At 47.0% G+C, this 25253-nt stretch overlaps 1 protein-coding gene across 2 annotated transcripts in view; it reads left to right on the forward strand.

Moving 5' to 3' along the window:
• The window catches only part of LOC147692168 (cytochrome P450 2C19-like), a 405626-nt gene that overhangs the window by 304639 nt on the left and 75734 nt on the right, over nucleotides 1–25253 (forward strand). For both annotated transcript variants that reach the window (XM_086938454.1, XM_086938456.1), the window contains exon 8: nucleotides 14104–14245. In XM_086938454.1, the coding sequence (XP_086794580.1) occupies nucleotides 14104–14245 (142 nt within the window). The remainder of the gene's footprint in view (nucleotides 1–14103; nucleotides 14246–25253) is intronic.

Consider the following 25253-nt stretch of genomic DNA (forward strand, 5'->3'; position numbering starts at 1 on the left):
ATTGCGATACATAACAACCTTCTCAACACACCTGGGTCTGTTTCGCTACAAGCGATTAAGCTTTGGAATATCGTCAGCAGCTGAGATCTTCCAGGAAACGATCAGACAGATCATTAGACCAATAAAAAACAGTTTGAACTACAGTGACGATATCTTGGTATTTGGCAAATCGGATGAAGAACACGACAAAGCACTGAGGAAAGTGTGCTCGCAGCTCGAGGAGGTGGGCCTAACAGTACATCCAAAGAAATGTGAACTAGGAAGAGAAGAACTGGTGTTCTTCGGGCACATCTTCTCGAAAAAAGGAATGAGGCCCGATCGCAGTAAAGTGGACACCCTCGAAAAGGCAAAAGAACCAAAAGATGTAGCTGAAGTACGCTCATTCCTCGGCCTTGCCAGCTACTGTGCGCGATATATCAAGGACTTTGCGACTGTGAGCACCCCACTGAGAGAACTAACAAAGCAGGGCCAACCATTCGAATGGACCACTGAATGCAGTAAGGCATTTGAAGAAATCAGGGCGTCAGTAACGGCAGTAGACCACTTGGCATACTTTGACCCGAACTTGTGCACTGAATTGACAGTAGACGCCAGCCCAGTAGGTCTTGGCGCAATACTGGCCCAACATAAACATGGAAAGGACTCACCACGACGGGTCGTAGCCTATGGAAGCAAGAGCCTATCGGACATCGAGAGAGCATACTCTCAACCTGAAAAAGAGAGTCTGGCGGTAGTATGGGCATGTGAGCACTATCACATGTTCATCTATGGGAAGCCGTTCACGATTGTAACGGACCACCAAGCACTAGTCACCATCTATGGAAATCCGAACGCAAAAATACCACCAAGAATTGAACGATGGGGGATCAGACTGATGGACTACAATTTCAAGATTGTCCACAAGCCCGGAAAAGACCACAACCCAGCAGATTATATGTCACGACACCCACTTCCCCATCGAGAAACTGGTACCACCATGGCAGAAGAATACCTAAATTTCTTCTTAAAACAGAACACTCCGGTGTCCATAACGTCTGCAGAACTAGAGCGAGAAACCAAAAGAGACCCGACAATGCAGGCAATAGAAAACGTAGTGCGCCAACAGAGATGGAGACACGTTAACAGTAACAGCCCCACAGAAGAAGAGGTCATAAAAGAAGAACTGCTGGCTTTCAAAAAGATCAGTGAAGAACTGTCTGAAACTGAGAACGGAATTCTGATGAGAGGCTCAAGGATTGTGATACCCTACCGACTAAGAAAAAGAACAATTGAACTAGCTCACGAATCACACCGAGGCATTGTAGCGACAAAAAAGATGTTGAGAGAGAAAGTGTGGTTCCCTGGACAGGACAACATGGTTGAAGAAGAAGTAGCACACTGTCATGTCTGTCAAGTAACGGGACCACCGTCCAAGCCAACGCCGCTGCAGATGTCAGAACTACCACGGGCAGTATGGACTGAGCTGGCAGCAGACTTTTACGGGCCACTAGAGACGGGAAAGTACCTATTAGTAGTTATTGACGAGTTTTCAAGATTCCCAATTGTGAGAGAAGTACCGTCGACATCAGCAAATGCCACACTACCAGCACTAGACGACATATTCGCTGCATGGGGTTCCCCCCAAACATTAAAAACAGACAATGGCCCTCCATTTTCTGGAGAAGAATTCCGTCGATTCATGGACTATCTAGGGATTAAGCATCGGAAGATAACACCGCTGTGGCCACAGGCCAACGGAATGGCAAAAAGATTTATGGGAACTATAAAGAAAGCCATCCAGCGCGCAAAATTGATGCAAATATCGATTGGACAAGCACTATGTCAAGTGCTAAGAGACTACAAAAACACCCCTCACAACTCCACCGGTCGATGCCCAGCGGAACTGGTGCTGGGACGATCAAGCAAAACAAGACTGCCTCAACTAGAGGCCAAGGCGAGCATGGATCGAGGTCACATACTGGAAAGAGATCGCGATGCCAAGAGGAAAATGAAAGAATATGATGACAAAAAATGAAACGCATCAGAACATCAACTAAATGAAGGAGACTTGGTGGTGGTGAGGCAGAGGCAACAAAAGAAGTCGGACAGTCCATTCGCAAAGGACCTGCTAGTAGTGACCAACATAAAAGGATCAATGGTGACGGCAGCATCTGACCATCAACGGATAACAAGAAACAGTTCCCATTTCAAGGAGCTCAAAGGAAAAGAGGGAGAACCAGCAACACCATCACCGAACGTTGAAAACAGAGAGACAAGACCAAGCAGAGTATGCAGGAAACCAAAGAGACTAATTGAAGAAATGTAGAGAAATTATCTCTCTCTCTCCCTCTCCCTCTCCCTCTCCCTCTCCCTCTCCCTCTCCCTCTCCCTCCATGAAGTACCAAGACTTCATGCATGTGACAAAGAACTCTTGTTTGTGACAAAGGGGGAGATGTAGCAGCAATGACTGTAGGGTGACCAGACGTAGGGCACTAGGACCCTGTGGGTCATAGGGCAGTGGCCAGGTCACTGGACACCACATCCTGTAGGGGACAGGAAGTGGACAGACAACCAACGGACAACGAAGAGGACAGACGTGCTGGGGGCACGCTGGGAACATAATGAATAAAGAAGGTGACCAACCTCATTGGGTGTCCTGTATTTCTTGTGCCACGCGCAGCCATAACAACACGACAGGGTGCATGGTGGATGCAGGGAGCAGGATGACAGTGCGCAGGGGACAAGAGTGCCCCTTACTAACAGTGGACGCCTTCGGATTGGACACTGTCTTCCAACAAGCAGGCACGAAGGATTCACTCTGGGAGCACTGGGGCAATATTGTGGCCGAGCTACAGCAATTTCCAACTATTAATTTAGTGACAAATTAGAATAAAAGGTGGCTATGTGCACGTTTTGGTTTTGTTATTACACGGTGTACTCACTGTACTATGTTGTTAGCGTTCACGTGACTGGTACAATCTTAGTCTTCTAACTAAAAGCAGGTTGCACCCGATGCAAAGTACCGACCACGGCTGCTCAGCCCCACTGCTTTTCTCGTGCCCTGGAAGGGCAGCACACTTGACAAACTGTCCCCGGGGCAGTAATCCCTCTCACCTCCTGACTCGCAGATGGTGCCTGGGCAGAACCACCCCCATACGGGGCGCCGGGCAGCAGTACTCCTTGCACGTGGTGTCTGGGCTGCTCTCCTGGTTGCACCGTAGGGACAGCTGCAACTAGCCACACATAAGTGTAAATGCTTTGACGGTCCTAGTATTCAACATACTGTTACCCTCTTTTCACAGACCGCATGGGATTCAGATGTTTGTAAACCATTGATGGAGGTTCATTCAAAAATGGCTCAGAGTGGAAAATAGCACAGAACAGGACAGGCGAAAGAATGGCACATAAAATAAATATGTACAACAAAAACACTTCTCAATTCGTTTTAGAGGGTCCAGGTGGGGTGGCGTGACGTGGTTAGGGTAGCTCATCCTTCCAGGCATGGGAAACGTCCGACAGATGAAAAACGAGCACATAGTAAACTAACTCTCGCATGGGCTGTGAATTGCAGCAAAGCATCCCAAACAAACTGTCAGTATAAATTCAACATATACTTCATTTAACATGCACTCTGTGACAGAGGCATTCGTGTTACCCATGAACTCACCCACATGACTCACTGACTGACAGGTTTTATCCCTAAGGTGCATGCCTTGCTCATGCCCTGGTGTGCATGGACAATGGAAGATGAGTAGCATGCATTGCTACACGCCAGCTAGCCTTCCAGAAACCAATCACATCTGTCCTATAGTGTTGAACTTGCAGCAGAGAAGGCGACTAAGATGCGGGCCAGGGACTTAGGACTCATCCAGGATTCATACTGAAACCTCTCAAACCCAGCTCTGCAACTGCTCTAACAGACCGCTGAGAACGAACCAGCTGTAGCAATAGACACAAATCACACTGCTTGTGTGTGGTGTACACTTTGCATACCAGGCCAGACCGTGTAAGCCACTCCGATCCAAAATGCAAATCACGGCACGGGCTCCGTTACCAATGCTGAACACAACAAGTGACATGGACAGGCTGTCCCCTTGCATGCCAACCTCCCTCAGAAATGCAGCCGCCACATCGGTGTACAGTGACTCAGCATCCTGCTCCGAGCCAGTGCGCCAGGGCCTCCCATGGCCCCCACCACCTCCCGGGGTCCCCAGGGCCCCCCACCTCCCGAGGCCCCTCACCTTGACGGCATCAACGAAGACCCCTTCCTCCCAGAAGTAGCCCCTGCCGCAGCACCACAGCCACATCCTGGCATGGCTCAAGAGGCCCTGCGCTCGCCCACCGTGCCAGACACTGCCAGGCTTGCCTTCAGACTGAGCGCCTCATCTGCCCGCGAGGGATGGAGGGAGGGAGTGAGGCTGCTCCCAAGCCGGCCGGACCAACACAGGCTTCATTCACTGCACTTGAAATCGGACCAGAGCACACGATCTCTGATCGCATGTCATTCGCTCCTCAGCATCAAACGCATTAAAAACAACATGCACTACTGTGGTGGCTCTTGGCACCCTCTGCCCCGCGGGCTTCAAGGCACTGTGCTAACACGCCCCTCACGCCCGAGAGCTGCCCTGCTCAGACCACTCTACCTGAAAGGCCCTCATGGCCTCTGTGCAGTCCTCGGCCAGGCTGGTGCATGCAGGGTCGGCAGCACCTTATATCACCCCTGCGTCCTGCAGGTCCATCACTCCCTATTCCTTCACATCACTCACTTCTTGCTCGGGTGCAAGTAGGCATCGCAACAAGACAGGCGAATCGGACACAATGTGCATGTGACGAACAAGAAGCACACAAGGCGTCAGGGGTTCTTTCATTTAGTTGCTTCCCTGTGAAAAAAATCCCAAAAAGAACAAGCCCACGAGTGGTGTGCGCGCGCCACAGCAAGACATGTGGTTTCAATTATCGCGCTTGTGTCTGGGCACGATAATTGAAACCACATGGCAGCTGTGCGCGTAATAGACACCAATAGGACATGGGCGGAGCAATGCGCCCGCCTTTGGCAATTGCGTGCTGTCTTTGATAAAAAGATGCACACAAAGGCCAATAGCGTGGGCCAAAAGGAAAAGATTCCTAGGTCCATTTTCAAACCCCATACATGAGGTCTCTCGCTGTGCGAACAGTGATGCGCACTGCAACGCTAAGCGCAAGACCTGAAATGATCAGGACAAACTACAAATTCCTTATTGCACTTGTTGCTCTGAAAAACGTCTTTTTTTAACACAAACTTTATTGCATTTTGGTGATTCATAAGCGTTTCATACGTCATGGTGCAGTGTACAGCTGCCGAGCAATAGAACAGACAGTTGACAGCAATAGTACAGTAATTATGTTGTTCACACCACAAAGCAGAAAAAACATGGACATTCGCAGATCAGTGTTGCTGGATTAGTGACATGTACAATCGTTAGCAACAAAGCAGCCATTAATGATGTTGAATAAGACAAGTTCGCCATTTACGTGGCCCACAAAAATGCAAACATAATAAACACAGTAACTCTGTAAAACCACCCCCTCCCTCTTCACCAAACTTGTCATCGTAATAGTGTGTCTCATGAGTGCTGTGCGAGTGATTGAAAACTCCTGTGTGGGGGTGAAACTTATGTGTTCCCATATCTCGAGGGGGCTTGGTATGTGTCTTGGTGTGTCTTGAACAGAGCATCGAAACCTGTGGCTCATAATGGAGACGCACCAGGCGTAACAGAAGGTTGTTTGTGCTTACTACAGACTTGTGGTACACGGGGATAGAGTGAGTGGCACCAGCAGGGAATGTGGGAAAGATTATTTATCATCCACCTCCTAAGACTTAAAGGATTCAAGCAGTGGGGCACTTACATAAGTCCCAGTATTCCTCTCTCCGCAAGGCGCAACTTTCAGCCACACACCAATGCATCCCTTGCTCACGCCCCTGAGAGACGAGGGGTACCACATGGTCGTCCACCATCTCGTCAAGAGACACTTTGCCAATAATAGTGCTAAGTCAGCAAAACGTGCTGTAACTCTGGAGCCTTTAGGTCAAAGTTCCAGAATGCATTGTTCAGCAGTATTCCAGTGGTCAGACTCAGCCAGATCCGACATGGTGCTCCAATCGCTGCCCAGTAAGAAGACAGTGAAGGGCAGGCCCATAACATTTGTAAATGGTCTGCGTCTTGTGTGTGACAACGGGTTTGTTAAACGAGTTGATCCAGAACATGGAAAGAGGTTTTTGTGGCATGAGGTATGCTCTATGTAATATTGAGAGTTATATTAATTTGAAACAACAGTTATGGGAAATTCTGCTGGGGTGTTCAATAAGAAAGGCCCATTCTTTGTCATGGAGACCACACAAGAGGTCCTTTTCCCACCTGGCCTGTAGGGAGGTCAGGGGGGACACCAGGTGTGAACTCAAACCATAGTATAAACATTTAGTTAGATATCTACCTCCAATCATAATATGGATCTCTTGAATAAGTTAGTGGGTAGCTGGCTAGGAGCCACGTGATGCACAGTGTTTGCGGACAAATTGAATATTACTAGCATATGTCAAAAAGAGCGTTTCCAGTAACCCATGAGTCTGGGTAAATTCCTGGTGGCTCATGGGGGGTTGGTCCTCAAAGAGCGCACCATCTGTTGTGTGCCCCTCCCCCCGCTCTCGGGGTAGCAATCTTTTCTCTGTTAGTATACCCGAGGAGGTGGGGAGACCTCTGAGAGGGATGTTCGAGCCATAGTGTGTGAAAGGGGCAGTGTAGTGCAGGGCAGCTTTTCAAGATGTAAGAGCTATGCGTAACAGAAGCCTTTGTGGAGAGGGTGGTCTGGTACCCGGGAAGAGCAGGCAGTGTAATTTACCCTGTATAATATTGTGCAGTGTATAACTGATCTCAGTCAGGTTATGGCCTGCCAGCCAATACAATAGCCATTGTAACAGCCATAACAAGCTTGAAGTCCGGGGCACCCATACCACCATCACCAGGGGGCAGTTGCATCTTGGGAAAACCAATCCTACGTCTCCCAGAGCCTCACATCAGATCAAATAATAATGAGTTTAACATTTTAAAAACCGGTGCAGGTTAACCACAGGTAAGTTGATACAGTGATACAACGGGTGGGGCAGCATAACCATTTGAGTGAAAGTCAGACATCCTGCAACTTACAGGGCAGTGTGACCCAAAAGCCAATTTGAGATTTGAGTGAGGCAATCTTTTTTAAGAGGTTACCATCCAACAAACCTTTTGCCTCCCAGTATATTTTAATGCCCAAGTGCCGAAAGGTTTGGGGTGCTGACTGTAGCCTAGTAGACCCAAAAGGCAGAGTAGTCTCGCTGTTGGTGTCCAAGATGGAAAAAGATTGCGATTTACTGTAATTGATCCAGAGGCCCGTCAAGTCTCCAAACGAGGAGAGCCGTCCGGATACCGAGGACAAGTCTTTGTGGAGATTTCAGATATAAAATACCATGTCATTGGCATCCAGAAATATAGCGTGCATCATTGGACCTTGAGGAATTCCCATCCCTGTGCAGATTGTCTAATGTGTTGTGCCAGAAGCTCCAATGCTAGAACAAGTAATAGTGGCGAGAGCGACATCTAGGATCTGATAAAGATTGCGTGTGTTGAGTGAGGTATTACTGCATAGAGGAAAAAAAACACATTGGTCTGTATGTATTAAATGTGGATGCAGAGGGAGGAAACAGTGCACTAACAGTTTACTTCAAATCTTATATTCTGTGTTTACCAGGGATAAGGGCCTGTAAGAGGACATGTCTTCTGGAGGTCGGCCTTGTTTTAGAAGAGAAGTTACTAGCGCATGGCTTGTGGTGGGTGGGGCAACAATCCCGCTTCCAACTAAGCTCTATAAAGCCGGTCAAATTGTGGCAAATGGAGCATACAGTTCTATCGGTAGTACATCCGAACCCGGCCCGGCGTTTTGTTGTGAGTCGGATTGTCAATTGCCTGGCGTATTTTACCTGGAGTGAATGGAGCACCCAATGCCTCCCTGTCAGTGTCTGATACTCTAGGTATCGACAAGTTCTCCAGGAATAAGCTAATAGCGGCTGGGTCAGAAGGAGGAGGGATGTTATAAAGATTGTCGTAAAAATCTTAAAAGGCCTCATTAATTTCCAATTAGGTAGTTAAATGGTTATGTTGAGGCGTGAGCACTGATAAGATAGGCGTAGGTAGTGATGTTGGCCTGATCAACTGTGCCAGCAGTGCACTGGATTTGTCAGCTTTGGTGTGTGTTATCTGTGTAAGCTACATAATCAATAACTTGCATTTGTTCAAGGAGCTCAGCATAATTAATTCTCACGTCTTGTAATTGAGCTGCATGCGCATCATCCTCGGCTGCCGACTGTTCAAGTCGGTCTAAACCAGTCTCAATGTGGGTAAGGTCTCAGAGGGCCGTTTTGCAGACCCCTTCAATAGTACAGATGGGCACACCCTCACCACAACCTTAAATGCCTTTTATTCCACCAATGGTGATGAGGTTGTGGCAGTATTTCCAGCAAAGTATGTATCCATTGTAGTAGCCAGAGCATCTTTAAACACTATGTCCTCCAGGCGGTGGGGCTGCCTACGTCAAGTACGAATAGGGGCCAGAACCTGACCCCAGGATATGGTGTGTTCAAGAGGGCAACGGTCGGACTCTCGTCTTACCCAAGTATTTTGCGTGAGTGACATTTGCTTGGATGGATATAGTGCAAAGGTCCTGTCAAGGCATGTGTGTAATATGTGCGGTGGCGGATAGAAGGAGAATTTGTGCATACTGGCGGTTCTACTATGCCAAGCATCAGATAGTGACCATCCTGTAGCCCATTGTTGTAAGGCCTTGGCTTGTCAAATGAAGCACGCACTGGAGTGGTAAGGATCTAAATTAACATCGAGGACAGCATGGAAGTCCCCTCCTATTAACCAGGGATACTGTGCACAGTCAGTTTGGACAGTAGATAAATGTGCCAAAAATACATCCTGCACCTCATTAGGGTCATAGGCACTGCCAAGTACCACTGGTTTCCTAGCCAGTGTGCCCCCTAACAAAAACAGGACTACCATTTTATTCAACCCTAGTGTCTAAAGCTGCAAAAGGGACCCCTGCGCCCAGACAGATTGCTGCTCCTAGTGCGAAGGCTTAGTAAGATGTATTGAACAGCTGTCCCCTCCATTTTTTATGAAATTTAAAAGTCTCAATGGTAGTGAGATGCATTTTCTGTAAGTAAACTTAGTGCCTTTTACGACAGTTGACCTGTGCTAAGATTCTATACCTCTTCTGCACAGACACCATACCTCTGACGTTCCAAGTTATGACATTGTATTTACATCCAACATCAGGCATGATGAAATGCATCTTACATCATATATCCATGCTCCACCCATTGCACAATAGTAACACTCACGTACCCAGGAGGGAACGATGACAGCACAGTCAAACAGTACCCCTATACAAGGTCCAGTGAAGAATAATCGTTCGACCAAAACTGTAAGGAAAAAGTTACAACAGACTAGCGGTGTTTGCAATTGCTATAGGCATGTGGTGTAGGACGTGGTACAAACCAAAAGGGGAGGTCAACCGAGGTGATGGCATGCTCTTGGTTACAGGGCCCCGGAATCCACGATGTGTTGGTAGAATGGAATCATTAAATGTGAATTACAAACCAGGCTAAGCCCCGATAGTGGGAGTGCATAGTCGTGTCCAGTGTCTATATGCAAACAGTGGGGTCTGGAGTAACACAGTGGCATCCTGTGGGGGCCTGTACATTGTCCATATCAGCAGTGAAAGAATGGGTATCTCCTCAGCCAGTGCTGTAGGACGGAGGGCTGTCACTACCCCGAGCCAGCACCCACAGCATTCGTCAGAGGACGTCATCAGCTGTTTGTGATATAACTGAGGGGAATTATATGCTTCGTGCCTACTGATCCATTTACACGCCTGGATGGAGGAAAAAAACATAATTCCCAAATTCCAAACAGGATTCAGGCAAAGCATGGGCACCCAATTGAATCTCGCAACTCTAGCCCTCTTGACGGAACAGGCGCAAAGAAGGAAAGTCCGCCTCTTTGCCCGTTTCGTGGACATCAAATCTGCATTTGATAGAGTGAGCCGGAGTCATTTATGGAACAAACTCAAAAGATGGAGCACTCCTCTCTGCTATCATAACCTTGTATTCTAATACTTGGACAAGAGTCAAGCTGGGAAATGGGCTGAGCACCACCGCAAGTATTCACACTCAAGGCGGGTTGAAACAAGGCTGTGTTTTGGCCCCCAGCCTTTTTAACCTGTATTTATCAGATATTGCCACACACTTTGAAAACCCAGACTGCCACCCGCAGAAATTGGCCAATGAGCCACTCGCAATACTCCAATACGCAGACGACATAGTCTTGCTGAGCCAAACCCCAGTGGGGTTACAGAGATCAATAAATAACCTGGCATCCTACTTGGACACGGAACAGCTGGAGATAAATAAAGATAAAACAAAAGTCGTCCGCCTAGTTGACAGTAGAAAACTAAACTTCAAATGGATGGTCAAGGGGGCTCATCTAGAAGAAAAAGCCTCATACAAGTACTTGGGTGTAACAATTGGGCAGGGTACAAGCCACAAAGAACACAAACTGGCTCTTAGAGCAAAGACCTAGTCTCTGATCTATGCTTACAGATTAATGCGGAGAAATTGGACTGCCCAAACCATTCTCATCTGTTAAAAGTAATGACTGCCCAAATCCAGCCCAGTTTGTCCTATGGCCTGGTTCCCTGGTGTGGCAAAGATTCGCATTTACAGAACGAGTTACAGTCAAAAATCTACAAATCGGTTTTTGATTTGCCAAAATGCGCCTCGCCTGCCCAGGTAAGACTGGAATTTGGGCTCCAGGATGAAAAATACAGGGGAATGAGCAACTTTATTCAATTCTGCCACACTCTCCGATCATCCGAAGTGGGCACATTGAATAGACTCTGCTGGGACGAAGTTAGGTCACAGAAGGAGCAAGAAATGCCAAACTCTTGGGGGAGCTTCCTGATTACCTCCCTGGCCATGGTGGAACTTCAACCAGCATGGGACAATACGATGGATAGAGTTTCTTTTAACAAAATAGTGAACGTCGCCACTAAAAATAAATTTTTACTGGAAGATAAAATGGCTCTTACAAAGAGGCGGCACGGATGGACAGTTATAAACTCATATAGGACTTCAAAGCCACAAGCCTATTTGTCTACCCATTTCAGTTCTTATTTAAAGATGTGCTTTTTAAAGTTCAGGATGGGTGGGCATGACTCCAAGGACTTATCTCCCTCATGGATGCCAGCTTTTAAAACAGAAGCTTGTCGATTATGTGGATTCAAAAAAGAAACCTTTATCTATTTGTTATGTGTTTGTCCAGCCTTGCTAAGCCAAAGGAGACAGTACCTAAAGGCAATTTTCATCAAATTGCACATTCGATCTAGCAGACAAGCAGTGAAAAGCTGGCTGGAGGGTTCATCATGCATCCTGGCCTGTAGAGGAGTTAAATATATGAAACTTGTCAATAGTTACCTATTGCAAGCACTTACTGACTAAATACAATCTCGTGAAATACCTTCCCCATACCTTAAATTGGGGGTACATACTCGTTAATTCTCTGATGTAACTTGATTTTAAGCCTGTTTATTGTACAATGTTTTCTTTTTCGCTCGTATAATAACAATATTAGCTGCATGTGCAGTTATATTTTATTTATTTTTTGCTAGGGGGGGGTTGTAAAGATTTTAAATAATCAAGCAATAAACTTAAACTTGAAACTTGACTGAGGGGAACAACACCATACTGCCACTGAAGTTGGAATCAGTATCAATGCTCGCCACAAAACAAGGCCCGAATATGCCGTTGTTTTTGGTCTCTGATGGAACTTGCCAATGCTAGTGTGTCTCCTTCCTACTGTCCAAGGTCTGCTGCAGGGTAGAAGCCACACCAGTCGGAGCGCAGGGACCAGGTCCATGGGGGCGCCTCCGAGGTGGGCTCTGAGCTTTAGGTTCCGGCTGCCCAGGTGCCTTAGGCATCTGGGAATTGCTCCTTTCAATTCCATGCAGATTCCAGGGTGGCAAAAAAGAGGGTGCGTTGTTTAGGGTTTACCTTTAGCCAGGCAGGGAAAATGAGTGCAAATGTCGGCCTTTGGCCCTTTACTGTTGGAAGGAGTAGGACTGGCGTTGAACCGCAAGCGTGTAGTCCGGGGAACAACTATACACGTGCATTGTTCATAGTGATGGGTGCATTCTCTCTGGCACTCTGGAGGAGGACATACAATCCCTGAAGCTTAATATTTGGCTCAAGATTGAATGCCAGCCTCGCCCGGAGGTGGGCGCTGCGCCGGGACCCTGTGCACCCTCTGAACCATGAACAGCTCTGATAGGCAACACGGCGCCACTACACCCCGTAGACAATTTGCTACATAATGAATACCATTGTTGCCTTCCACATTTTTAGGTATGCCAATGATATAAACATTATTCGGGTGTGCACGCCCCTCTGCATCCTCTACCTGCTCATGTAGTGCTGTGACCTGTTTACGGAGCTGGTCTATTTAGCAGCGCATCAGAGAAGATAGGGTAATTTCAGTGGTCTTGACCCTATCAGTCAGCTTATGATGATCGTCTTTAAGAAGACTTAGGTCAGAAGTGATTGCGGTGGGCCTATGTTCTCCAGCCACGCTTAGTCATATAGCTGTCTTGCAGGATAACGTCCGATTTGTCAGTTGTGGAGTCAGCCTTTGTGGAAGATATACATTCCTTCGTCATCATCATGGAGGAACTGCCTAATGCGGTAGGCTGAGAGTATTTCAGGCTAAGGGTCTGTAATGTTTTGTTCTAGTGAGACTCATTGTAAACATTGAATAATGAGAGGTATTTAAAGGACTAAGAAATCTGGAGAAACCCTCATGTGATTGGGGCAACACAATGGTGAGGAGAAGAATACATAAAGCTCCCGCTGCCTCGTATGTAGGCAAGAGGGTTGAAGGAACCACCTGTACCCTTATGATTATTGTTGCCGCATTGCGAGTCTTCACTCCTGGACCGGTCATGCAGTGCCTTCGTGGTCAACCCCAAATTAGTACTTAGAGCCCAATGCTAGGGAGCAGTTACTATAATTCATTAAATCTCCATGCTGAGGTGGTCATCAGTATTTCTGGGGCAGTACACTTACTGAAACTGGTCACAGCTGTTTCGATCCGCTCTTTGACAGAAGTAACAGAATTCTGCAATGACTCGCCACCACACGAGTCATTTAGAGCAACTAGGGAGGAACATGTCGTAGGCTGCCACTCTACGGGCCCCACAAGCACTTCTTCGGCAATCCTATGTCACATTCGGGCAGTACAATCTGCTCTCCCTGCCACAGGGTGTGTGGGTCATCCGGCAGCATATCCGGTCTCGCACGTGGGCTCCAGCGATGCAGGAGAAGAGAGGCCGGGTTGGCGCTGTAGGGCCGCATCCAGTATATCTGCCAAGTAATGCCATCCACATCTCTTGCATCACCAGCCCACTAGGGGCAAGCAGGTACAGGAGGTGGGCTCTGGGGGACAGGTGCACTTTCAAGACTGGATCATACTGTTAAATTCCACAGTGCATCACGGTTATGGGGGATTCCCGGGATCAGATTGGAAACTCTTGATATGTCGATCCGCCATCATCGGTTGTAATCTGCACCCCCCTGATAAACATCTTGTTAGTGTGTCAATGGGCCAGTCACTTGAGCCCGTGGGTAATGCTATGGATCATATCCTGGGACGAGAACTAACAATGTACTTGACTTTCCCTAACTAAACATGTTAATTGGAAGCCTTGCAAGAACCGAATTATGTTTTATCTGAACTCCTTTGGTGGCTTACTAATGTTTAACATAAACCCCTTTATCGACCTTAAAATATATAATGCAAATATTTTTGCCAGCATTGCATGGTTTAATGGAAAGTATTTTATCAATGTCCAACAAGACTTTAAAGGGTATTGAGAGGATATTCTTTTTCTCTGAATGTCAGTTTTTCACCATTGATCATGGTCTTTGGTGTCAGTCATCATAAGTGGGCTTGTTACACGTTACTTGTAGACTAATTATATGGTTCTCATTCTATTCAGGACACCATGGTGATGCCTCTTCTGAACACTGTTCTCCACGACCCAGAATATTTTAAGCATCCTGCAACATTTAATCCTGGACATTTCCTCGAGCAGGATGGCTCTTTCAAGAAGAATGATGCTTTTTTGGCATTTTCTGCAGGTAAGTGCACAGAGACACTTGACAGGTCAAATCAGGCTGCAAGCCTTTATTTCCCCTGCAGGGTATGACTGACATTGATTCCCAAATGTGATGGATACCCAAAAAGATTCTTAACAGCCATCCTGACAGCATGCAGTGGAGCAGTTCTGAATTCAGCCACACTCGATTTTTACTGTGCCATTTAGGAAGATCCCTGAAATATTAAAATCATAACAAAACATTTAAAACACTCAGTTTGCTCGTTATAGTCTCACTTAAATATAATCATGTGGGTAAAAGGAATAACTAAGCAAGCATTCATCCCCATTATTCACATATTCGTTTCAAACGCCTATGATCTTGATGCTTTAATGCAAGAACTGCAAATTCTCCAGCACAGAAACTATAGGATCCACAAATTGTATTTAACTAGGGCCGAGCAACAGGGTCCGAAGACCCTTATCCAGAGCCATGCCAACCAAACCACCATAGGGCTGGCAACAGAAAGAGCGGCTAAGCTGGTCTTTCAGTGAATTAGTCACAAACAGAAAGCACAACTCCAAATTGTTTTCTTTACAATAATCTTAAGAAGTTATCAAGAGGGGAATTTCCTTGCCTCAACTTGGTAAACAAGCATCTAGCACTTGGTTGGCCTCCCTTTGAATGTTGTTCTCTAATTGGGTGTCATCCCTGATATGGAAAACTGGCTGTTAGCTCAAAATGCCTATTTTACATGTACAGACCCCTTTACCAGCAAATCCAATGTATTCAAGACCGTCAGTATGTTAGCTACCCATGGTTAATGAGCAGCAGCTGTCTCACTAACCAAACGCAGATGTCCATAAGGTAGAATTCCACATGCAGGTTTAACCACAATCCTACCACAAAATAAAAGAAGCTAATATGTAGTTGATCTCCAAAAGGAACACTTTTGAGGCAGGACTGGAGGTTATGATTGTGCATTAACCCCTTCCATGCTTTAAATGCGTTAAATACTGCCCCTCAGAAACTTTAAAGCTTCTCAAGCATATGATCTAGAAATAAACACAAAACTTATATTTCTAGTATGTTCAAAAAAATTTACTCTCCATGTTGTACATTGAGGAGGTTAATAGGCGAACTAGGTTATGTTTGTAATGTTGAATATATATATATAGTCGCCAGTAGGTAGTTATAGTTAGGACCTAGTTTCCATAGGAAATCCACAACATTCTATTTGGAATAACTTTGGCGCCAGTGGAAGAATCTTTGCGAATTTCTCCAAGAAAATGGACTGCTCGGCTATGCTCCTTCCCTGAAAAGTTTGAAGGTGATTCGTCAAGCAGGGGCCGAGAAAAAAAGGGGTCCCAAAGCGTGTTTTCCCCATGCAATTTTTCATAGGGTCCTTTAGCCAGGGCTACAGACCGAACGGCTGAACGGAATTACACGACATTTGGCAGAGAGGTAGAGTTCGATTCGCAAATTGTGCTTTTTGTTAAATGGTGTGAATCTGTTCAGTAGTTTCTGAGAAAATTACAAGTAAAATCATAGCGATATCTAGAGACGGAGTGCAGCATGCGTATGGAAATCTGTTCAATTACGAGCGCGAGCTGCATGCTGATTGGCTGTGAACTGTCTGTCAACACTCGAAACCAGGAAGTGTTGGCGTCCATCTTGTGCGTCAGTAGAACCGAGTCACAAGAAAACAGTAAAACAAAGTTGAGAAATAAGGGAAGGGGGCAGGCTAGAGACATTCTGAACCTCTAGGCTTGACAGGGGGATGTACATGGATGTTTAGGCTCAATTTTTATTTTATTTTTAAATAAAAAATGGTGGGGTACTCGTGCAGTACTTGTACGTGGTAGGAAAGGTGAAAAAAAACTAGAAGTCCGTTTTATTCATTAGGTCCTGGGGGGGCAAATTACGGGGGTAATTTCTTTTGCATAATGGGGGTTTGTAAGGTGCCCCGAGCACTGGGGAAAGGCACTGCTCTGGTTTTATTTTGAAGTGTGCGGGGGGTTATGGTCCTACTCCCCTCAGTCTCAGGGAGCGGCAACCCTCGGTCTTTTAAAAAAAAATGTTTTCAGCTCTCTGTTTCTCTCCTCGTACACGTCGTGACGAACGCCACCTTTCACCTTTCACCTGTCTCAGGACACCCCCCACGCCGCACCGCCCGTCTGCTCGTCAACTGGTCAGCTGTAGCGTGTATCACCCTGCCTGACACCCCCCGCTGCTGCTCGTGCGCTTCCCGCTGCTGCCCTGCGTGATTCTCCTGCTTGTGCCCTTCTAACTCTTGTTCTGTTCTGTTGCCCTTCTGTAACTTTCACCCTTGTTTTCCCCTCTGGTAACTAGTTTACCGGACTGTGGCCGCTAGCTTGGAGCCCCGGTGTGCCCCCACCCGCTCCCCGCCGCCGCTTCCCACCACCGTTCCCTCACAGCCCCGCCCCCTTTCTCCTCCGCCACCCCATTGGCCGCCCCGCCTCCCAGCTGCTCCTCCCTCCCACTTGGCCTCATATTGAGCCCGCGCGGTGTAGGCGAGTGTGACCTGTCTCAGGACACCCCCCACGCCGCACGGCCCGTCTGCTCGTCAACTGGTCAGCTGTAGCGCATCTCACCCTGCCTGACGCCACCCGCTGCTGCTCGTGCGCTCCCCGCTGCTGCCCTGCGTGATTCTCCTGCTTGTGCCCTTCTAACTCTTGTTCTGTTCTGTTGCCCTTCTGTAACTTTCACCCTTGTTCTCCCTCTGGTAACTAGTTTACCAGACTGTGCCCGCTAGCTTGGACCCCTGTTGTGCCCCCACCCGCTCCCTGCCGCCGCTTCCTGCAACCATTCCCTCGCAGCCCCGCCCCCTTTCTCCTCCGCCACCCCATTGGCCGCCCCGCTCCCGCCTCCCAGCTGCTCCTCCCTCCCACTTTGCCTCATATGGAGCCCACGCGTACACGCAGCATTCACGCGAAGCGGGCGTGCCGATTGTGCGCCGAAGACGTGCCAAAGGCAAGCCCGTCTGCGCGTGGCCAGCGCTCAGCGCCAGGACCCCTGGCCCCCGAGGATGCCAGCCCACGCAACGGACCTACGACACCGCCACCATGAACACACTCAAACCTGGCCGGAACCACGCCTGCTACCGAGCCACCCTAAAACGCACCCACGGACCCTTCACCTGCCAAGCCTGCAAGTTCACCTGCATCCAGACCTGCACCGCACCCGACAAGCCAAGCACCAGCAGCAACCACCTCAAGTGCATCCTGCTCAACACCCGCTCCGTTCACAGACACACTGTCGAACTCTGAAGCCTGCTCGACACAACATCACCAGACGTTGCCTTCCTTACAGAAACCTGGATGAACGCCTCCTCAGCGCCTGACATCGCCATAGCCATCCCGGACGGATACAAGATCACCCGGAAGGACCGCATCAACCAGACTGGAGGAGGCATCGCCATCGTACACAAGAACAACATCCACATCACGACCAACCCCGACGACACCTTCACTGCCGCTGAACACCTCCACTTCCAGATACACACCGATCCCAAGACCACCCTCAGAGGCACCCTCATTTAAAGACCCCCGGGACCACGCACACAATTAAGCGAAGACATTGCACACTTTATCAGCCCGTACACACTTCCCTCCGCCGACTACATCCTCCTAGGGGACCTCAACTTCCACCTGGAGAACAACAAGGACAGCAACACCACCACCCTACTGGACAACCTTGCCAAACCTCGAAATCAAGCAACTGGTGAACACCCCCACCCACTATGCCGGCCACACGCTTGACCCCGTCTTCTCCTCCAGCAAGCGCATCTCCTTCAGCCACTTCACCAGACTCCACTGGACTGACCACAGCTGCATCCACTTCCGCTTTAGAAGAACAACGACCCACCACCACCCGCAACAGATCCCTCTCAGAAACTGGAGCAAGATCACCACCGAGCAGCTCACCACCTCCCTCCGCCAGAACCCTCCCGCCAGCACAACAGACCCCAACGAAGCAGCCAGCAACCTCACACAGTGGCTTACCAACTGCGCAAATGACCTCGCACCACTGAAGAATCCTCCCAGCAGGCCCGGCAGCAAGAAAGCCTCCTGGTTCACCGACGAACTTAAGAGCTCCAAAAAGAACTGCCGCGCCCTCGAGAAAGCCTGGCGCCTAGACCAGACCACAGACAACATGACTGTCCTCAAGCATGCCACCCGCAAACACCACCAGCTGATCCGCACCACCAAGAAGACAGCATTCACAGACGACTGGACAACAACGCCCACAACAGCAAGGAACTCTTCAGCATCGTCAAAGAGTTCTCCAACCCCAGCGCCTGAAACAATGACATCACCCCCTCGCAAGACCTCTGCAACTCACTCGCCTCGTTCTTCCACCGCAAGATCACTGATATACACAACAGCTTCGGCGAATCTACCACACACCCAACCACGGAACCAACGCCACCCACAACCACCCTCTGCGCCTGGACCCTGATCAGCAGCGAAGACACCACCCGCACAATGAACACCATCCACTCCGGATCACCAACCGACCCCTGCCCCCCACCACGTCTTCAACAAGGCCAACTCCATCATCGCACCTCAACTACGGGACGTCATCAACACCTCCTTCAACACCGCCACCTTCCCGGAGACCTGGAAGCACGCCGAGGTCAGCGCCCTCCTGAAGAAACCAACTGCAGACCCCACCGACCTCAAGAACTACCGCCCCATCTCGCTCCTCCCTTTTCCTGCCAAAGTCATCGAGAAGACCGTCAACAGACAGCTTGCCGCCTTCCTCGAGACGAACGGATCCCTCGACCCCTCGCAGTCCTGTTTTCGAGCCAACCACAGCGCCGAGACCGCCCTCATCCCAGCCACTGACGACATCAGATCCCTGCTCGACAAAGGGGAAACAGCGGCCCTCATCCTCCTAGACCTCTCTGCAGCATTCAACACTGTCTGCCACTGCACCCTAGTGCAGCGCCTCAGCAGCATCGGAGTCCAAGAGAAAGCACTGGAGTGGATCATCTCGTTCCTCGCCGGAAGAACCCAGAGAGTCCGCCTCCCCCCGTTCAGATCCGAGGCCACCGAAGTCATCTGCGGCGTACCACAAGGATCATCACTCAGCCCAACCCTCTTCAACATCTACATGAGCCCTCTCGCAGCCATCACACGCAAACACAACCTCAACATCATCTCCTACGCTGACGACACCCAGCTGATCCTATCCCTCATCAACGACCCCGCCACCGCCAGAACCAGCCTACACGAAGGGATGAAAGACGTCGCCGAGTGGATGAAGAACAGCCGCCTGAAACTGAACTCAGACAAGACGGAGGTCCTCATCCTGGGATCATCGCCCTCTGCCTGGGACGACTCCTGGTGGCCCCCTGCCCTGGGCACCACTCCCAGGCCAACGGACCACGCACGCAACCTGGGCTTCATCTTGGACTCCTCCCTCTCGATGACCAGACAAGTCAACGCCGTTTCATCATCATGCTTCAACACCCTGCACATGCTCCGTAAGATCTTCTGATGGATCCCCACTGAAACCAGGAAGACAGTTACCCAGACACTCGTCACCAGCCGACTGGACTACGGAAACACCATCTACGCCGGAACCACAGCCAAACTTCAGAAAAGACTCCAACGCATCCAGAATGCCTCTGCACGACTCGTCCTGGACGTCCCCCGACACAGCCATATCTCCGGCCACCTGAGAGACCTGCACTGGCTCCCCATCAGCAAGAGGATCACGTTCAGGCTCCTCACCCACGCACACAAGGCCCTCCACGACCTGGGCCCCAAGTACCTCAACAACCGCCTGACCTTCTACGCACCCACCCGCCAGCTAAGATCAACCAGCCTCGCCCTCGCCACCGTACCACGCATCCGCAGAGCCACCGCCGGGGGATGATCTTTCTCCTACCTGGCAGCCAATACATGGAACTCCCTCCCCGTCCACCTTCGACTGACCCAGGATCACCTTTCATTCAGGAAGCTCCTCAAGACCTGGCTCTTCGAGCAGTAGCGGACCCCTCCCCCCCAGCGCCTTGAGACCCTACCGGGTGAGTAGCGCACTATACAAATGTCCATGATTGATTGATTGATTGATTGGTAATATGTAAAATCGCCTTCGAGCTCCGGGTACGTGCATTGTCTGAAGTTTGTTATTAATGTTGGGAGGGTGGGCTTGATAATACGTCCTTGTTAATTCCCATAGAAGCGCATGTTCTGGTGTTAACATGGGCTTCTATGGGAAATAACAAGGCCATATTATCAAGCTCATTATCGCTGTTTTTCGGCAGTTTTCTGCCAATAAAACGGCGATAATAATTTTAACACCGGTCCTTGATAATATGCATCTAAGTTTACTGGTAAAAAAAAGAGCAATGGGCCATATTATCGACAAAAGGGGATACATTATCGGCGCTTTTATCGGCAGGAAACTGCCGATAAAGCGGCGATAATGGGCTTGTTAATATGCCCTTGTGAATAACCATAGCAGCCCAAGTTAACATCATAACCTGGGCTGCTATGGGAATTTACAAGGGCCTATTATCAAGCCCATGCCGCCGCTTTATTGTCAGTTTCCTGCTGATAAAAGCGGCTATAATGTATCCCCTTTTATTGATATGCCCCTTCATTTTTATTATAGTATGTAAAACTTTCCTTTTTTTGTGTAGCAGTTGTACTCTCTACGCATGTGCAGCCTCGTTTCGAAGTCCAAGTTTTTTTCTTTTTCTTGAAGTTCAACAAGTAAACCTTTCTTTATTTCAGGTAGTAAATTTGTCGCTTTCTTTTTCCGGGTCATGTGTGTCATCCGCTGCTGTACTTTTGTAATATATTAATAATCATATTTTTTCGAAATTTATTTGAAAGGTAGTGTCGAGGCGCCAAACTTTGATTACATACTCCGTCCACCGCCATTTTAGTAGTTCTTCACCATTATTTTTATTATATCTGTTACTTAGAACTCAGTAGTTTTCAATCCTAGTCTTGAATTTCTTACTATAGTATTTCAACATTATTTTTGTTGTGGACCGTCATACCTCTCCCCCACAAAATAAAAGAAGTTTATAGTTTTTTGAATTAACTTTTATTAAATAAATAAATGTAAACGAAACTGAATGATAACTATAATAAAAGCAACTAGAAAAATAACTTTAACAACAGACAATATTATAAACAAATTGTTAATTGGACTCCAAAAGATGTCGGATTGGTAATCTGCAAAACAAAAAAGAAAATTTGAGTTTAGAATTATGTAGATGTGAGTAAATGAGCTTAATAAGCATTACAAGTTTTGGTTACTCTACAGTTTTACGTGTGCAGTGTGCCTTGTGCATTTCAGTTCTGTTATACTTCCGCGTTCAAGTGGTGTCTCTATGGAAGTGGCTACTGCGTTACTGACGCCCTTTATGCCAATTTATTTCTAATGTATTGCTATGAAGGCTTTGTAGATCTAGGCCTCTGTGCTTACCGTTGTATAATCCTTGCGGCCAAACATTTCAGACAGTTTATTCCACAACTTCACTTGGGCTGTTCTTCTACACGTCGAAGCGGACAGCAGTGTCTATAAGTTTAAGAGAGAAAGAGAAATGATGTCACAGAGAGTGAAAGAGAAAAAAAGAGAGAAAACAACATTAAAACTGTGTCGCAGAATCTGGAGTTGAGATTTTTTCGTAAAGTCAGACGTAGATTTACAAGCTACTTGTGTCACTTTACGCATGTTAAAAATGACTCGAAAGTGACGTAATAAGGTTTTGGATCTGTTTGTCAGACTGTTGTAACCTATCTGTTGTCACTGCTCGGAGGTAATTATAGATTTTACAGAGAAGCTGCTGTACACTACGCACTCTGGGCCATAATATCAAGCCTGGGCGACAAAATTATCACCACTTTATCGGCAGGAAAGTGCAGCTAAAGTGGCGATAATGGGTTTGATAATATGCTCTATGGAATTCGAATCGAAGCTCATGTTAGATGTCCTTCACATCTAACATGAGCTTCGATTGGAATTTCATAGAGCATATTATCAAACCCATTATCGCCACTTTAGCGGCACTTTCCTGACGATAAAGTGGCGATAATTTTGTCGCCCAGGCTTGATAATATGGCCCTCTCTCCTTTCAAAAATAAAGGTAACACTACAGTTTTACGAGTGCAGTGTACCTGGTAGATTTCACTTGTTATAGTGCCGCGTTCAAGTGGTGTCTATATGGAAGTGCCTACTGCGTTCCTGACGCCCGTTATGCCAAATTATTTCTAATGCATTGCTATAAAGGCTTTGTAGATGTAGGCCTCTGTGCTTACCGTTGTTTAAAGACTGCGGTCATACTCTTCGGCCAGTTGAGTCCACAACTTGACTTGGGCTGTTCTTCTACACGTCCAAGTAGACAGCAGTGTCTATAAGTTTAAGAGAGAAAGAGAAATGATGTCACAGAGAGTGAGAGAGAACAAGAGAGCCAAAACAACATTAAAACTGTGTGGCAGAGTCTAGAGTTTAGAATTTTTTCTTGAAAAGTCAGACGTAGATTTACAAGCTACTTGCGTCACTTTACGTATGCTAAAAGTGACTCGAAAGTGGCGTAATAAGGTTGTGGATCTGTTTGTCATACTGTTGTAACCTATCTGTTGTCACTGCACGGAGGTAATTATAGATTTTACAGAGAAGCTGCTGTACACTACGCACTCTGGGCCATAATATCAAGCCTGGGCGATAAAATTATCGCCATTTTATCGGTAGGAAATTGCCGCTAAAGTGGCGATAATGGGTTTGATAATATGCTCTATGGAATTCCAATCAAAGCTCATGTTAGATGTGAAGGACATCTAACATGAGCTTCGATTGGAATTCCATAGAGCATATTATCAAACCTATTATCGCCACTTTCCTACCGATAAAGTGGCGATAATTTTGTCGCCAAGGCTTGATAATATGGCCCTCTCTCCTTTCACAAATAAAGGTAACACTACAGTTTTACGAGAGCAGTGTACCTGGTACATTTCACTTGTTACAGTGCCGCATTCAAGTGGTGTCTATATGGAAGTGTCTACTGCGTTCCGGATGCCCGTTATGCCGAATTATTTCTAATGCATTGCTATAAAGGCTTTGTAGATGTAGGCCTCTGAGCTTACCATTGTTTAAAGACTACGGTCATACTCTTCAGCCAGTTGGTTCCACAACTTGACTTGGGCTGTTCTTCTACACGTCCTAGCAGACAGCAGTGTCTATAAGTTTAAGAAAGAAAGAGAAATTATGTCACAGAGAGTGAGATAGAGAAAGAGAGAGAAAGCAACATTAAAACTGTGTGGCAGAGTCTGGAGTTGAGATTTTTTCTTGAAAAGTCAGACGTAGATTTACAAGCTACTTGCGTCACTTTACGTATGTTAAAAGTGACTCAAAAGTGGCGTAATAAGGTTGTGGATCTGTTTGTCAGACTGTTGTAACCTATCTGTTGTCACTGTTCGGAGGTAATTATAGATTTTACAGAGAAGCTGCTGTACACTACGCACTCTGGGCCATAATATCAAGCCTGGGTGATACAATTATCGGCATTTTATCGGTAGGAAAGTGCCGCTAAAGTGGCGATAATGGGTTTGATATTATGCTCTATGGAATTCCAATTGGAGCTCATGTTAGATGTGAAGGACATCTAACATGAGCTTCGATTGGAATTCCATAGAGCATATTATAAAACCCATTATCGCCACTTTCCTACCGATAAAGTGGCGATAATTTTGTTGCCAAGGCTTGATAATATGGCCCTCTCTCCTTTCACAAATAAAGGTAACACTACAGTTTTACGAGTGCAGTGTACTTGGTATATTTAACTTGTTATATTGCCTCGTTCAAGTGTTGTCTATATGGAAGTGCCTACTGCGTTACTGACGCCCGTTATGGCAACTTATTTCTAATGCATTGCTATGATGGCATTGTATATGTAGGCTGCTGTGCTTACCTTGTATAAACAGTGCGGCCTCCGGAGTTCACCACTCGACTTGAACTCTGCTTCTATACGTCAAAGTATATTCAATACGTTGCAGACAATTCCATTGCTGTTGCTCGATAGGCTGTAGTTGCTTCTGAAGGATGTTTGCTGAAGGAAACAAAAGGACATTTTGATTAGTCATTGTAAACTGAGTTGCGTGAATATATTACGGACATTTCAGCTATTATAAAAACGTTACTGCTATTGGGAAAAAAATTTAATATGTAAATTGATACATTATATAGGAGTGCGTTCGTCTAAAATATTAAGTTGCATTTTTGTACGTAGTGAGCTACAACCCTTTGACTCCTTCTGATGCATACTCAAGTGTCACTGTTCACCTTTTGTGGAAACAAGTTTCTTCATGATGTAGTCGCGATCTTCAACAAAGAAGTCTCATACGTGTTGCCGAGTCTTGATCTGTCTATGTCTCACAACATACTCGTGCTCCCATCATCATCATCATCACAGGTTCTTCACCCGCTCAGTGCTTTGGGCACTACTAACTCAGCGACGAAAGAGGCCACGCATGTAGTAGTGGGCCCTTTGCTCGGTGCTTTGGGAACAACTCTAAAATGGCGTACAACACGTGCGCTCCGTCTTTTTTATAGATAGGGTCACATGTGTAGTGAGTGATGCGCTGAGTAGGTGTGGTGTGGGTGTATACCAGCCAACTAAGAAATCACTACAATGGAAGTTTGGGCATTGTACTTTTGTTGTGTTTTCCTGGTAGCGTAAGAGTGGCCTTCTTTTTTCTATGTGATGTTATAGAGTCACCATGTATGTGACCTACTTTGTGACGCATTTTATTGTACAATGCGTTTGAAAAACCAGTTGTGGTAAGGTGTTTTTTAAATTAAACTGTGTACTCTGGTTACGAGTTTGTTGAGTGTAGAAGTATATATTTTTTTTTTTTGTATTTTGTATTCTATCATAATTGTGCTGACTTTTCTGCTTTAGCATGCAGTAGTATATTATTTTATAAAATGTATAACAAACTGTTGAAATCATGTTTGAAATTAGAATGTAAGCATGTAAGCTGCTCTCTGTGAGGAATAGCAATGC

This window comes from Lissotriton vulgaris, chromosome 9, assembly GCF_964263255.1.
Source record: "Lissotriton vulgaris chromosome 9, aLisVul1.2, whole genome shotgun sequence".
In the NCBI taxonomy this organism is placed as follows: Eukaryota; Metazoa; Chordata; class Amphibia; order Caudata; family Salamandridae; genus Lissotriton; species Lissotriton vulgaris.